Source organism: Haliotis asinina, chromosome 5 (assembly GCF_037392515.1).
Source record: "Haliotis asinina isolate JCU_RB_2024 chromosome 5, JCU_Hal_asi_v2, whole genome shotgun sequence".
NCBI classification, from domain to species: Eukaryota; Metazoa; Mollusca; class Gastropoda; order Lepetellida; family Haliotidae; genus Haliotis; species Haliotis asinina.
In genome coordinates this window covers 69184933-69200562 of record NC_090284.1, presented here as the reverse complement: position 1 = coordinate 69200562, position 15630 = coordinate 69184933, and the positions used below count along the sequence as shown (strand labels likewise).

At 40.0% G+C, this 15630-nt stretch overlaps 1 protein-coding gene across 2 annotated transcripts; it reads left to right on the top strand.

Moving 5' to 3' along the window:
- Positions 1-802: 802 nt before the first annotated feature.
- LOC137285146 (uncharacterized) lies at positions 803-14893 on the top strand. Of its 2 annotated transcripts, none has more exons than XM_067817370.1 (4): positions 803-1043; positions 3116-3241; positions 6411-6632; positions 10356-14893. In XM_067817370.1, the coding sequence occupies exons 1-4, from the start codon at positions 845-847 to the stop codon at positions 10445-10447; spliced, it is 639 nt and encodes a 212-aa protein (XP_067673471.1). In that variant the 5' UTR covers positions 803-844; the 3' UTR covers positions 10448-14893. The 2 variants fall into 2 exon arrangements, with proteins under 2 accessions (XP_067673471.1, XP_067673470.1); XM_067817369.1 differs by having other exon boundaries at positions 808-1043; positions 6411-6671.
- Positions 14894-15630: the final 737 nt, after the last annotated feature.

Here is a 15630-nt window from a genome sequence, read left to right as displayed (position 1 = left end):
TGAAATCAAAATTATTAAAATAAGGGATTATAAAATCTTATTATGAAAATAACTTAATTCTGACAAATCAAATGAATTGCCGAAGAGTAATTATAGAAAACAACTTACTGGCACCTCAGAAATGTATACAGAAAATTCATGGGTGTGAAACCAACAAGCAAAATAGTGATTGATTGATTGATTGATTGATTGAGTGAGTGAGTGAGTGAGTGAGTGAGTGAGTGAGTGAGTGAGTATGGTTTTGGTCATGTATTGGTTGGAGTTGATAGATGACATTCCAGGATTAAATGAGGGGTGTAGCACTGGCTTTCACACACATCAACGTATCACCAAATCAGTGTAACCTGCAGTCTCCTATCTGACCTATGATTTCGTTACTAAATTATCACTTTGACAAAAATCTCATTTCAGGCAGAAATGCACGGTTTTTGCTTATATTTTCGAACACTTCTTCTGAAATGTGAAAATTGTGAAAATATATATGGCACTGCTGATACTATCAATAGGTACATGTTCTCTAATTACGCAACTCACACGAGCCATGCGCGTAGCTTCGAACCAAACCAACAAGAGTGGTCTCCCTTCCTCGCATCGATCCTCTCAAAGCGCCTCCCTCTCGCACCTGTCCGCCTCTCTCACCCAACAACCCGCGTACACGGGACGATGAAGAAGTAGGGCAACTCTTCACAAATAGATCAACGCAAAGCAGGTGTATGATAAATTACAGCAAGCCGACAACGACGTATGACGTCATCCATTCATAAACAAGTCACGTGATCACAACATATCGCCCGTCATAACACACAGCAAAGCGGGCTTTATCTGCCGGTACCTATTTCCGTCCATGGCTCCCACAGAGTGGTTCCTGCCTGTCCAGGTGCTTGTCACCCTGGGGCTGTGGGTCGGAGCCCTGTGGGCATTGCCGGAGTGTGCCCGGGGTACCTACAAGGACCCTATCGCGGGCAGTTGTCGAGAGTGCAGCTCGCTGTGCGATCGCGCTGAGGAGCAGAAAACAGAGCCCTTGTGTGCCTCCTACTGTCACGGTAAGTCCATCCACTGACCAGTGTCCAGACGATCACGCAACATACTATGAAGTCTACGTTTATCGTATGTATTTGTTATATCGGAAGCGTTATTGCATTTCCATAAGACCTCACAACGAGTCATAATCCGCCATCGTCCCATGTCATCACAAAAATCACGTAATTTTCAATTTGTAGAAACGTCTGTCCAGATAAGTAAAATCTGAAGGCAATATACTCATGGTATATACGTATATCTACATGAGAAATTCAGAAAACGGGAAACATCAGATGATTCGGCCTCCAACCCGAATAAAAAACAGTTTGAGATTCTGTTGCATTACGTCATACACGAATCCACTGCTTAAGAAATGCCGGACATTTAAGGCTCAATGATGTGGGTGATGTTTAAAACAATAGTTCTTAATGTTAGGTAGTTTATCATTGAGATACCCTTCCCATCTTCACGAGGTCACCCTGTTGTATTCTTGTTACAAAACGCCTCGACAGGTATTCATCCCACCGTTACGCTTACGTGCACTGCGTTAACAGTCATGTGTATTAAAGGTTGTAAACATCCAAGGATGTAGACCAGTTCACATTGTCACGATAACATCTGTAACGTGCCTCTCCAAAGGCATCAAGGGCAACCGTTATTCATAAGATTTTTGTATTCATCAACCAGATCTAATTTGTAGTCTCTTCACGTATTAAACACTGGCGAAAATCAATAACCCAATACCTTAGTACCAGCTAGAACGCCAGTCTATCGAATGCTATGCTATTACCATGGTCTCTTCCGTAGATGATAAAGCCATGTGGTTTTGGACAGACGGTGGGCTGCTGAAGAGGCCAAAATTAGGGCGCATTTAGTTCCAGATCAAATGTGGCTGAGTTTATGTTGGGCGTAAAATATTAAGCCAGTTTCATAAGGAATATATCGATCAATATAGTATTACAAAGTCTCGTTCTTGGTGGCATTGTCCGTCGTAATGATTTAGCTTCTATTGTTTGCATACGTCGTCTCCATGAATTCTCCAGAAGCGCGCTGATTTATTTAAGCTCATATGAGGCAATCGAGTTAATTAATTTTACCTGTATATTGACTTGGAACTTATTATGTAATGCGAATGTTGAAATATGTATTGCAAAATTCAGCTAATTATAATGCATTGCTCTATTTCAAAAGTGTTTATTAGTGCTGCTTCCTTTTCTAAATGACCTTGTATTATGTAGAACTGAATGAAAAGCTGGAATTGTTAGACATTTATTTCACCTTTGCAGCAGTGTGACTCATATATGGCCAAGCAGACATAGTATATGCGTCCATAAAATTCAATATTTGATTGTGTGAATTATCGATATCTGTGAAAATATTATCGTGATTTATAGCTTGATGGAATGAGCGATCATTTAATGGTTTGCACTAAACATATGATGAGACAAATCATGGCGACATGGTGCCATTTTTTTTGACTGACATGTTACATTTAAATTTGGTTTTACTTAAACATCTGTACATTTTGAAAGAATTATTGCACATCTTCGGGTAATTCTGAATTATAAAATGTTCGATCACAAATTATGTCCTTGAAATTGTTCACTATCTATGTCTGAAAACGTATTTTGATTTTACTGTTTCAACCAGTTAGAAACCAACGGACCTGAAAACAGGGTGGTGGTGTTTTACAGATATTTACCTCGTAGGTTCGTTGGTATTATTGAATTGTTAGTACTAGTCCTTAGCCACACACACTGGTAGCAAGAACATTGGTACAGTCGGGAAGGTATTCACGACATCTGAGAAATTCAGATGTGATAAAAGTAGTTAAATGTCTGGCGATAAGACTTAAATATAGACTAGAAATGAAATTAGTATACGGTAGAAATAAAACTCATGTGTACAACGTGTGAAATGTTGGATGAACATATATGACACTTTGGAGGATCGGATTTCACCATCAGCTGCGTCTTGTAGTTGACCATTTTACATAGCTGGAGACCAACTACACTGATATTCCCAAAGTTCTCGCTGTTACTATTTACAAAGTCATTTGTGTTGTGTATACTAAGTATTGACATTATATTTCCAGATTACAACCGGACCAGGTGTCACCCCGGCTACTACTTCAGCGTCAGTCTTAACGCTTGTGGTAGCTGCACAGTGTTGTGCTCACAGGAATCAAAAGCATCGGAATGTCGAGAACACTGCGGACCAGGTAATAATACTGACAACATATCAGAAAAACGGCTGCAAGATGAAGTGTAATGGCTTTCTGTTATTCCCAACACATGCTCTTTCTGTGAATTGTCCAATCTGATTTTTCTGACGTTAATGTCTTCCATGGATATGAACAATGCTGAAAGATGACATCTCTTGAATATGGTTTGAGAAATTGATGGTTTGAAATATATATTCCCCTGAACCTACAGTTATGGTAAGAGGCGACTAAATGAACCAGGTTCTGGAGCTCGCTGACTTGCTTGATTGCAAGTAATTGTATCCTAATTGCACGGATCGATGTCTTTGGTGTCAATAACTGGATTACACTGAAGAGACTCCTGTCATGTAGCTGGGGCATTGTGGAGCTGTACACAACAAATATTCACCCATGTCATCAGGGAACGTGTAGTACAACCAACTCGAAACGTTTCCTGGCAGCTGGGGCACTGTGGAGCTGAACATAACCAATAGATATATCTATATTGACATCAGGGAACATACAGTACAACCAACTCGAAACGTTCCTGGCAGCTGGGGCACTGTGAAGTTGAACGCAACAAATATACAACCACAGTGACAACAGGGAGCAATATTGCACAACCGAAAAGTTCCCTGGCAGCTGGGACACAGTGGCGCTGAACACAAGAGATGTTCATTCATGACATCAGGGAACATATAGAACGGCCAGCTCGAAACGTTCCCTGGCAGCTGGGACACAGTGGCGCTGAACACAACAGATGTTCACTCATGACATCAGGGAACATATAGAACAGCCAGCTCGAAGCGTTCCCTGGCAGCTGGGGCACTGTGCAGGTGAACACAACAGATGTTCACTCATGACATCAGGAAACATATAGAGAAGCCAGCTCGAAACGTTCCCTGGCAGCTGGGGCACTGTGCAGGTGAACACAACAGATGTTCACTCATGACATCAGGGAACATATAGAGAAGCCAGCTCGAAACGTTCCCTGGCAGCTGGGACACTGTGTAGGTGAACATAACAGATGTTCACTCATGACATCAGGGAACATATAGAGAAGCCAGCTCGAAACGTTCCCTGGCAGCTGGGGCACTGTGCAGGTGAACACAACAGATGTTCACTCATGACATCAGGGAACATATAGAGAAGCCAGCTGGAAACGTTCCCTGGCAGCTGGGGCACTGTGCAGGTGAACACAACAGATGTTCACTCATGACATCAGGGAACATATAGAGAAGCCAGCTCGAAACGTTCCCTGGCAGCTGGGGCACTGCAGGTGAACACAACAGATGTTCACTCATGACATCAAGGAACATACAGAACAGCCAGCTCGAAACGTTCCCTGGCAGCTGGGCACTGTGCAGGTGAACACAACAGATGTTCACTCATGACATCAGGGAACATATAGAACAGCCAGCTCGAAACGTTCCCTGGCAGCTGCGACACAGCGGCGCTGAACAGAAGAGATGTTCACTCATGACATCAGGGAACATATAGAACAGTCATCTCGAAACGTTCCTTGCCAGCTGGGCACTGTGCAGGTTAACACAACAAATCACCAATCATATTGACAACGGGGACCTCAGCCAACTCGACACGATTCCCGCTTAACATTTTGACATTCGTCAAAGGTCTTACATAAGTGGTTCACGTGAAACACAATCGATTATCTTTCGCAGATTGATGGATATTCTGAAATAATTGCACAGGAATATTACTCCTCGACGGATCTCAGTATTCTGTCTAGCTACTCTAGGCTATACACATGTTTGCAGGATAATACACACTTTGCTGGGATGGCTAAAGGTTTGGCGACACAATAGTGGTCCCAAATCAACGTGCAGTAATATTAAAAGTAAATGCCTGACTCACGTTCACAGTGTACTGTGCACGTCATAAGGCACTGAGTATGATACCCCTCCTTGTAGGTTAAGGCGGGGAATAGTTCGTACAGTTTAATAGGAAAGGGGATTTGAAAAATACGTTCTTGATCAATAAACGCAGGCATTGCAGAAGACTAGCTGAAATTTAATAACTGTGTTAAAAATTTAATAAATTGAATGTTTGCAAAACGTTTGAAAAAATTGATAATTGAAATCTGAAGGTCCTTTGAACTTCCTTCACGGAAACAAGACGGGAAGTGGAATATGTTTCATAGGTAGATCGAAGATTATGTAGGTGGTTTGCTCGTTTTACCCAAGATAAAATACATGCTTTGCTGCTATGTACCAGAGAAAAAGGTTAGAGCCCCTTTTGGGTACTGTACGCTCCATCAAACAGAATCATTCGTTCAGTCAGTAACCTCAACAGCAGACTGGGACATCTGGCAGTTGTGACCGGAGGATTTTGTAAAAAGTGTTCATGGTTTAATGTACGTTGCCCACCGAGTAATTATGTTATAATTATAATTACATGTTTGGTTTTGTGTAACCGGTATGTTACAAACACTGATATACTACACCCGTAGGTGCACATAATATGCAGATCATACCTCTCTGAGTCCGTTTTAGCGGTGCGTTGGATACACGTTACACCTTAAAAAGACAGACAGTTACAGCAAGCTAACAACGTTTTAATCTGAATCAGTGCATTTTAGGTGGATGTCCGATGCTCTTCGTCATCATGTAACGATGAGTACTTGATTTGGTACAGATCGTCGTTTTGTCCCCTTCTCCAGATGTTAGGGAAACAGAGCACACTGTTAAGATGGAAACGCCAGCCTCTGTATCACAGATCACATTCAAAAGTGTTTCGAACATGTTCACGGCTTTAATGATGGTGACGCTGATGATGAATCTGTAGTTGTTAATCTGAGAATTGGTTTACCAATAACGTCTCTTTGGAACAGCACATTGGATAGGGTGCCTGGCAATTCTTTAGGGTTGGTTTGTCGGTATATATCTGATAAACATTGGTCAATTAAGCTTCCCCATGGATGTGCCCGTAATGAAATGAGCATTCTTGAGGCCGTCTCTGTAATGGCAACGTTGGGGCATGTTCATCAAGTCTTGGTATACTGGGTTCAACTTTACTTGATCTTAGGTTTCTTTCATATTTTCTTGCCTCTTGTACTTATGACAGAGATAGATGTACAGATGTGGTCTGCGATCACTTACTATCAAACCGCGGCTTCAATCAAATGTGTTTTAGATGCACGAACTTACTGATCATGGATATTTTTTAGATTTCAGCGCAAGTATCGCCAAGGCTCATAAAAGACTGAGCACAGGGATGGTTGTCCTGATTGTGTTCATTGTCCTCGTTGTCTTCATTCTTGGCATCTTCGGCGCTGTGCACTTCCTCAAACCAGGTAGTCGACTCTCGTGGAGAAGCAGCAACCCATACCGCCGACCTCAGTCGGCACCCGATGACTTCGATGACCCTCACAGTATTTTCTCTTCTAATGGTATGCAATATTCGTGTGACAGTGCTTTCCCCTCAAATGGTATGTACGTTTCCTAACCTTGCTGTTTGTGTAGTTGTCCTCGGTGTTCGTGAATAACGCGAATGTGTGGTAACGTTCCATATAGTTCAAAACGTGTGAGTTAGAGAACGTAATGCAGACATAATGATAGACATATTAGAGACGACATTGTTAATGTAATGCAGACATGATGGTTGAAATACTAGACATAACACTAATAACGTAATGCAGACATAATGGTTTACATATTAGAAACATCATTATCAACGTAATGCAGACATAATGGTTGATATATTAGACACAACACTATTAACATAATGCAGACATAATGGTTGACATATTAAAGACAACATTATTAACGTAATGCAGATATAATGGTTGACATATGTGAGACAACATTATTAACCTAATGAATACATAATGGCTGACATATTAGAGACAGCTTAATTAACGTAGTGCAGACATAATGGTTGATATAATAGAGTTTACATCATTCACGTAATGGAGACGTAATGGTTGACAGATAACAAACACTGTTTACGTAATGCCGACATAGTGATTGACATATCAGAGACATTATTAACGTAATGCAGAGACAATGGTTGACATTTTAGAGACAACATTATTTACGTAATGCAGAGATAATGGTTGACATATTAGAGACAACTAAATTAACGTAATGCAGACATAATGGTTGACATATCTGAGACAGCATTATAAACGCAATGCATACATAATGGATGACTTATTGGAGGCAACATTATTAACGTAATACAGACATAATGGTTGACATATTAGAGACAACCTTATAAACGTAATGCAGGCACAACTGAGATTTTATACACACAATAGCTAGGACAATGCAGGTGCTATTGTTGGCGTAATTCAGATACAGTTATTGACATTAAGCGTATTTGTAGGATTGGCATAATAAAGACACTATTGTTGACATCACAGACATAATGTGTGGCCTAATACAGACAAACATGATACCCACACCATTGTTGGTACAATATTGACACAGTCTTTGGTATTGTTGACACCATTGTTGGTACAGTACAGAGACCTTTGTCAGTATTGCACAGACGCCACATTTGTTGACATAACATAGACACCATTGTTGGTATAATACAGACACCATTGTTGGTATAATACAGACACCATGGTTGGTATAATACAGATACCATTGTTGGCAAAATACAGACACCATGGTTGGTATAATACAGACACCATTGTTGGTAAAATATAGACACCATTGTTGGTATAATACAGACACCACTGTTGGTATAATATAGACACCATTGTTGGTATAATACAGACACCATTGTTGGTATAATATAGAAACCATTGTTAACATAACATAGACTTCATTTTTGGTATAATACGGACACCATTGTTGGTATAAAATAGAAACCATCGTTAACATAACATAGACTTCATTTTTGGTATAATACTGACGTCATTGTTGACAAAATATTGACACTGTTGTTACACGTATATAGGCACCACTGTTAACATACTATTGGAAAACGAAATACGACACTCGAAAGAATATAAAAGATTCTTCTTTGTAAATTCCATTTTTATACAGTGCTTATTAACACACCTGTCGTCTAATGGGGTGTAATTACATCATGGTTCCTTCCTTGTTAGAATATCACGCTACAACACTGTAGTTTGTACTGGATAATCACCAGCGTCCAGTGAAGTTTTAATTGAACACGTGCTGCTTGAATAGCAAGACCCAATCAAAACTAATTGGCATAGCGAACATAAGGTCGTGTTAGAGTAAAAATCGTATCTGTACTCTAGATGTCCTTGACTGACGTTGTCTTGGATGAGGTAGATAACAATAGCAACATCTACACCGTGTTGAACAGATTGACATTCTAATAAAATCACATTTGTGCCAAACTATCGGATCTTTCCAAACCTTAGGCGGCGCTATGTTCAAACGCTCAGCACAGATAGATTACTGTATGATAGTCAAAGAGCACACTCTTACATGCTGTCAAGTGGAATCGTTGATCGAGCACAGATGTCTTATTGGGTGTTATTATGGTTTCATAGGGCACACATTGAAGAGCCTTCAAGTGGAATCGTTGATCGAGCACAGTTGTCTTATTGGGTGTTATTATGGTTTCATAGGGCACACATTGAAGAGCCTTCAAGTGGAATCGTTGATCGAGCACAGATGTCTTATTGGGTGTTATTATGGTTTCATAGGGCACACATTTAAAAGCCTTCAAGTGGAATCGTTGATCGAGCACAGATGTCTTATTGGGTGTTATTATGGTTTCATAGGGCACACATTTAAAAGCCTTCAAGTGGAATCGTTCATTAGCACAGATATCTTATTATATGTTAGTCTCCTCTAGTCTCTCATACAGCACGCACTTAAAAGCCATCCAGTAGAGTCGTTGATTGAACACAGAGATCTTTTTGAGTGTTATTATGATCTCACAGAGCACACATTTCAAGGCCACAGAGCAGAATCGTTGATTGAGAACAGATATCTTATTGAGACTGTTACCATGATTTCATAGAGCACACACTAAAGTGTCATCAAGCTGAATCGTTGATTGTCCACAGATATCGTATTGAGTGTTATTATGATCGCACAGAGTACATACTTAAATGCCATCAAGTGGTATAGTTGATATCGACAGAGGTAAGACCAGTAAGAATCCGTTTGAAACATGGAAATGTGAAACTTTAACACCTAAACCCATTTCACTTCAAGTAGAACACGTACACATGAAAGTGAGAGGTACACGAATGCATCAGTGTTAAGTAGTCAGGCACTGGGTGCACAGGAAAAGAGCTCTACGTATGCTCTGTTTTACCGGTGGCGTCCCCCCTCGGCTTTCATGCTTAACGCAGTACTCCTGCCCTGCAGCAGCGGTTTGACCAGACAGTCGAATGAAACAGTCCAGGTTTACTGATATTTGTTTAAACTGAAAAAATGTACATATATTTAAATAAGCTCACTGCGTACAAGCTCACAGATTCTACTTCAGTGCGGTAAAGCGCCTTCGAAACGCGTATGTTCTTCGGGGACGTGTAGCAAGCGAATGTTATATCTGTCTTCACAGACAATTATCACGATTCCTCCAACAGTTTTACCATAACACACTTTCAAATCGTAATGAGATTATGTGTTCGCGAAAAGATGAAAGTAAACTAATAAAAGGAAAATACGTTGTTCACCTGAAATAACAGGGTTATTTGGTACAAATTAATATAATAATTATAGGACATTTTACCGGACGGAAGTCTCTGATGCATTACATGTGGAAATATCAACCACGTGACCTTCATGAAAAGTTTTAAGGCTTTATTGGGGCCTTGAGTATTGTTACGAGCATAAAATAATGATTTTTGGAAATAGTAAGAATTGTGGACTGAAGACGTCGTGGGAGGTAATGGTTTACAAACCAGATGCTTTACTGAATTTAAGTTGGCTCTGTTCTGAGATGACAACTGGGAATCCATATTCCATTTCGCTTGTCTCAAGTACTTTCTGTGAATATGAGTCCTTTATTGATTGTATCAGTTGTATCTCATAGACAGTGAATTGGCGGCACATTAGCTAAACCTTGTATTGTGTACCTTTAAGACCTTTGTCTTCATGCAGTGTTGTTATTTACACACAACAACTAGCTCAATAAAGTGCGTTCATGAATTGTGTCTCTGTGTTCCCAGATGACTTGGCACCCTTGGAAGAGGAAGATCACAAGAACCCTATGGGATTCTCGGATTTGAACCTTACCATACAGAACAACCCAGTGACGTAGGCACAGTGGCTGTCTTGTGAATACATAGAATACTTGGCACTGGCCATTTGGCATTACTTTATAGTCCTGAAGATTGATAACATCGTGATTCCTTGCACTGAAGATTGTTCATCTGTGTTGCCCTACCGCAATGACACCACTTGTATAGCAGCACTATTTCGTGTGACACGAGGTGTCAACTAGAAACAGTTTTAAGAAAGAACTGTTGAAATGTGAATCGGAACTATGTTTATATCAATGTGTTTCCTAATGGCACTCTGCGTATCCTCCAGAGGATTCATATTCCTCTCTTCTGTTTATGTAACTACTTTATGGATTTCCACGGACAAGGAAAATTCCTTAGTTTCAGATACCTCGCATTGTAAATTATTGTTCATGTGATAACGGTTTTCCAGATTATATCTAAAGCATTAGGATATAAACAAAAACACAATTCATCATTAAATGCGTTAATCCGGAACTTTGTAAACAGGACAATTAACCACAAAACCATATTTCCCGTGCAACGGGATTCACTGTGTATGTAACTTGACATAGCTAGCGCAGCTTCTTTATCTACTGTACATCTGTATGACGACGTCACGCCTTTGTTTCCTGGATACTCTGTCCTGCACCATACCATTAGGAAGTATTCAATACATTTATATTATATATAGGGGACGGTGGAGTAGACTAGTACTTAACATCCGAACATCAGCTTCGATTACCAAAATGGGCTCAGTGTGTGAACCCCGTGTCTGGTGTACCCCTCCGTAATCCTGCTTGAATATTTCTAAAAGCGGCATAAAACTCAGTCACAGTGTGTCTGGTGATAATGGCAGATTATTAGTTACCGGTGTTTAGAATTCATTATCACGGTCCTATAAGGAAAGTTCCTAGTCCATTCCAGAAAGTATTAATTTTAATTTTGAAATACTGTGATATGCTCTAAGCTTGTGTACCATATTTGCGTAATTTTCGACCCAGTTTGAGACTCCCGACATGTAATATCGTAATTATAACCATTTCGTGTTCACAGTTTTCGTTGACACTCACATTTTATTACATTATTCAATATAAATTCTATCACATTTGGTTTCAGTCAAAAGAAGCTAAAGACCTAACATTGTTGATATGAGTTATTAGCTATAGTAAAGTGAAAGAATCGAGGTCTCTTAACCTCTTTTGAGTGCAATACTTAGCGGAGAAGCGGATGATACAACGAAGTCAACCAAAGAGATTACTTAGTGAAAGAATAAGTTGTATTTATATCAGGGACTGCGTTGCTTTGTTGTAGTCAGTATCTGGACACCCTTATCATCACCGAGACAGTGAAAGTGATTCATCTCTAACACTTATCTCGTGGAATAAGGACGATGGGATCGTTTTGTGGTTTCAGTCTTTGGCTCGTTACGTCCTAGGTGTGAATTCGATTTCCCAAATGGGTACAATATCTGGTATCCCCCCTTGGTGTTGGAATAGTGCGGCGTAAAAGCATACGCATTCACCTTGACACACGCAATATTTTGTATTCACTGTACATTCCACATTTCCCTAGCCGGGCGCTCTGGCAATTGTGAAAAGATGAAATAGCTGAGTTTTCATTTTTGTCATATATTATTATTTGCATTATGTTGTTCATGTCGCTAAAATTCCATATGTATGAATATTACGGTTTCGTTTTCAGACGGTGTCATCATTTCATGCACTGTTTGTTCCTTACCAACTGCAATATGTACATTCATGTATATCACGCTGACGTAATTGTTTTACAGCTTTAATGAACGGGATCACATACAACGTCGATCCCTCGGGATCGAAGCAACATTCTTCCTGTATAATATACACCGCTATGTCCCCAAACCTTTTGCGTACTAGCTTCAGCTTTATAGAACCGCCATGGTATCTCAAGTTTGACTTGTCCGAGGCAAGCGTCCATGATCCAGTAACCTGTACCAAGGTCTGGTTTTCAGTTCAGAAAGTGGACTCTGATGGTACCGGACACTCAAAGACAGTGATTCCAATCATTGCATGTTCATGTATCCAATGTATCAGATCTTGAGTAAGCAGGAAGAACTTGATTAAGCACCCTTGTATTTTTATATTGATAAGTTCTCAACACGTTTATAAAGCTTTTCCGACCCGTATGATCCCTTGACTCATACAAAACCGACAAGGTGATTGGAATCCATGTTGATTTTATGATTATACTTGCTCTTTTATGAGAAATATTACTGATCTTCATACAGAACCGTGTCTGCACAAGTATAGCCTTTGATTGTTTCATGTTGAATTTATAAGTGAATGTGAACAGCTGAAATTGTCATTTTGCATATCTTACACGATTCAAGGTCAATATCGAGTGTAACATCCACGTGACTGTTTGATAGCCAGCACTGTCTCGCTCATTCCACCTGTCAACCTCCTGATCTTCAATTGAAGGTGCAGTCTACGACATTCCTTGTGTAAAGCAGCTTCCAGTTGGCCAGGCTCTGTACATGGTGATCCCTTTGTTGCATACGACGACCAATCATGTCCCAGATATATGCCCCAAGGGGCTCATTCCATCGGGAAATAATTATGTCAGGGGGTGCTTAACTAAGTTCTTTGTGTAAAGTACTCTGTACAAATTCAGATTTCCAGGTGCGTGGGGTAGCCTAGTGGTTAAAGCGTTTGCTCGTCACTTCAATAATACAGGTCGGATTCCCAACATGGGTACAATGTGTGAAGTCGATTTCTGGTGTGCCCGCCGTGATATTGCTGGAACATTGCTAAAATCGGAGTTAAAACAGACTCACTCACTCACTCAATCAATCAATCAATCAGTATCGAATATATTAAGAAGGACTAAACAGCTCTTTCAAGAACGATCGATGACTACCTTTGTCTTCATGGTGATTATTGTTTCATAAATATACCCACCAGTCGTGGATCACAAGTTTATTCTAATAATACTGGTCAAACCCCGGAGAAGGATCTGGAGTAAGGGTTATATGCATTTATTATTACAATAAAGAACATATTACCCTACTAAAGATAGAACAGATTGTGTACTGTCAGTAATAGCAATACCGTTAAATGTATGGCTCTCCTGTTATGCTCCGTGTCTCAGTTCTGTTATCTGCGGCCTGCTACAATTCACGTGTTTGTTTGTTTGTTTGTTTTTTCATAAATGGATTTTATTACCAGTCGGTACTAACAGTTTCAATTCCACCACAACGATCCCAATGAAATAACATACAATTTCAAGGACAATACATGCAGTGTGTTACAGAGGGTCAGACTTATCCTGGTTTCTGAAATTCATATGGTGTATACAGAATCCTATTTCAAATGGTTTGATTGCCTCAAAGTGTTAAGTACATACAGGTTGGAAAATAGCAATTACAAATGGCAATTCTTAAAATACTTTTTCAACGAATTATAACGATGCACCATTGATAGGGAAGTAAATTTTGCGAACTTTCTTTTATTTGTTTCGGGTTCCAGGAAAATAATCCCACTGTTTATCATCTTGTAACTATTCAGGTTTTTGGAATAGGTCGATTTTGTAAACCAGGAGTTAGGAAAAATGTAATTTTGAATTTACGTGGGTTTCTGTTTTTGTCTTGTTGGATGGCCTTCATTAACGGACGTTCCTCTCAAGGCTAATGATTGTCAGTTTTCACTATTCATCAGTTGATGGATATCGATCATGAAGTTTTCATGAACTTAGCAAGCCGGTACCCTAAAATAACCATGTTCATATCAGCGAATATTACCATTCCCTATTAAACAAATAGTCATTAGCAAAGGGGTCACGAGAGACCTATAGTCGTCTGTAGCGCCGCAGTTCGCCATGCAGAGTTAACGGCCCGTTAGTGTGGCAGAAACGGAGAAACGTGGATGTGTTGCCCGATAAACCCTGATGTTGTGCTTAGGGTTATCAGCGCAATACCCGTGCTCTTCTGGTTTAACTTAAATTGTAAAAAAAACCCAAACATTACCGTTTCACACCATGACATAACTTTAATACTGTTCAAGGTGGGATTTAAACCGCCCCTGGACAAGCGTTTAAAGTTTTTTCACACCTTAAATACCATGGAGACAACACCCTCTAAGAAATGATAACATGTACTTTATTGGAATTACACTATTCTATTTTACGGTGTTTAACAGGAAGGTAACGTGGCACACAACAGCTTCTATAGGCTGGCAGTATATTCTGTTCGCTTGATCTCTCGAGTACGTTTTTAAACTTTTTACGCAATAAATGCGTGATATCTATTCTTTTACTTTGATCATTCTTTGCGTGTCTTTTTTCGTTTCACATTTTCTCTTGTATGTCGATCATTAGGCTGCATTCATGTTGACGTGTGACCTTTTAAGGGTAGCCCAGTGGTTAAAGCGTTCGTTTGAACTGGATTTCCCACATGGGTACAATATGTGAAGCCCATTAATTTTGTCTTATGTTGATTAAAGTTTGTTTGTAAATATAAGGTTGTTTGTTTTGAAGTTATCCACTGAGCCTATAAAATGTGTCGTTATCAGTCGGCTCCACTCATCCTCGAACATAACCAGTATGCCTCAACACCAAGTCGAGTTTGCCAAAGTAATACGGCCAAAGGAGTTGCCTCCCTTTGCAACGCTGTCGCATTCTTGTCTCGGTTTAGGTGGAACTTGGTCGTCATTACCGTTTTTGCTTCAGTATTTTTTTTTCAAAATCGTCACTATACCCCCACCCTTCTGCATGTCTGTCATTCGACTTGGTGACCAAACATGCCTTGCATTGGAACACATAATTATACTAAGGAATATCTCGCTCATTGATACTGATCACCACCATATATGAGTGCTGATAGGCATTTCTCACAATTACTCAGCCTGGGTAATCCCAACAGCAGCTGCATCCCATCGTATTCCCATTTCGCAGATCGATGTTCATGACATCAGTCACTGAATTGTCTGGGCCAAACTTGACAAATTATGGACTGTCGTGTAGCTGGAATATGTTTTTTTTTAACTTTTTAAAAATTTGCACAGTACATGTGATATAGAGCTGGAGTATGGATGAGAGGGGTTAAACAGCATGGAAACAAACACTTGAATAGACAAGTAACATATTTGCTTTTTGAAAGACGCGACAACCCGGTAAATATCAGGTGCTGGGAGCACTTTATCACTCGTATGGGTGTGACTCATCAACAGCCAATGAGAACGCTGCA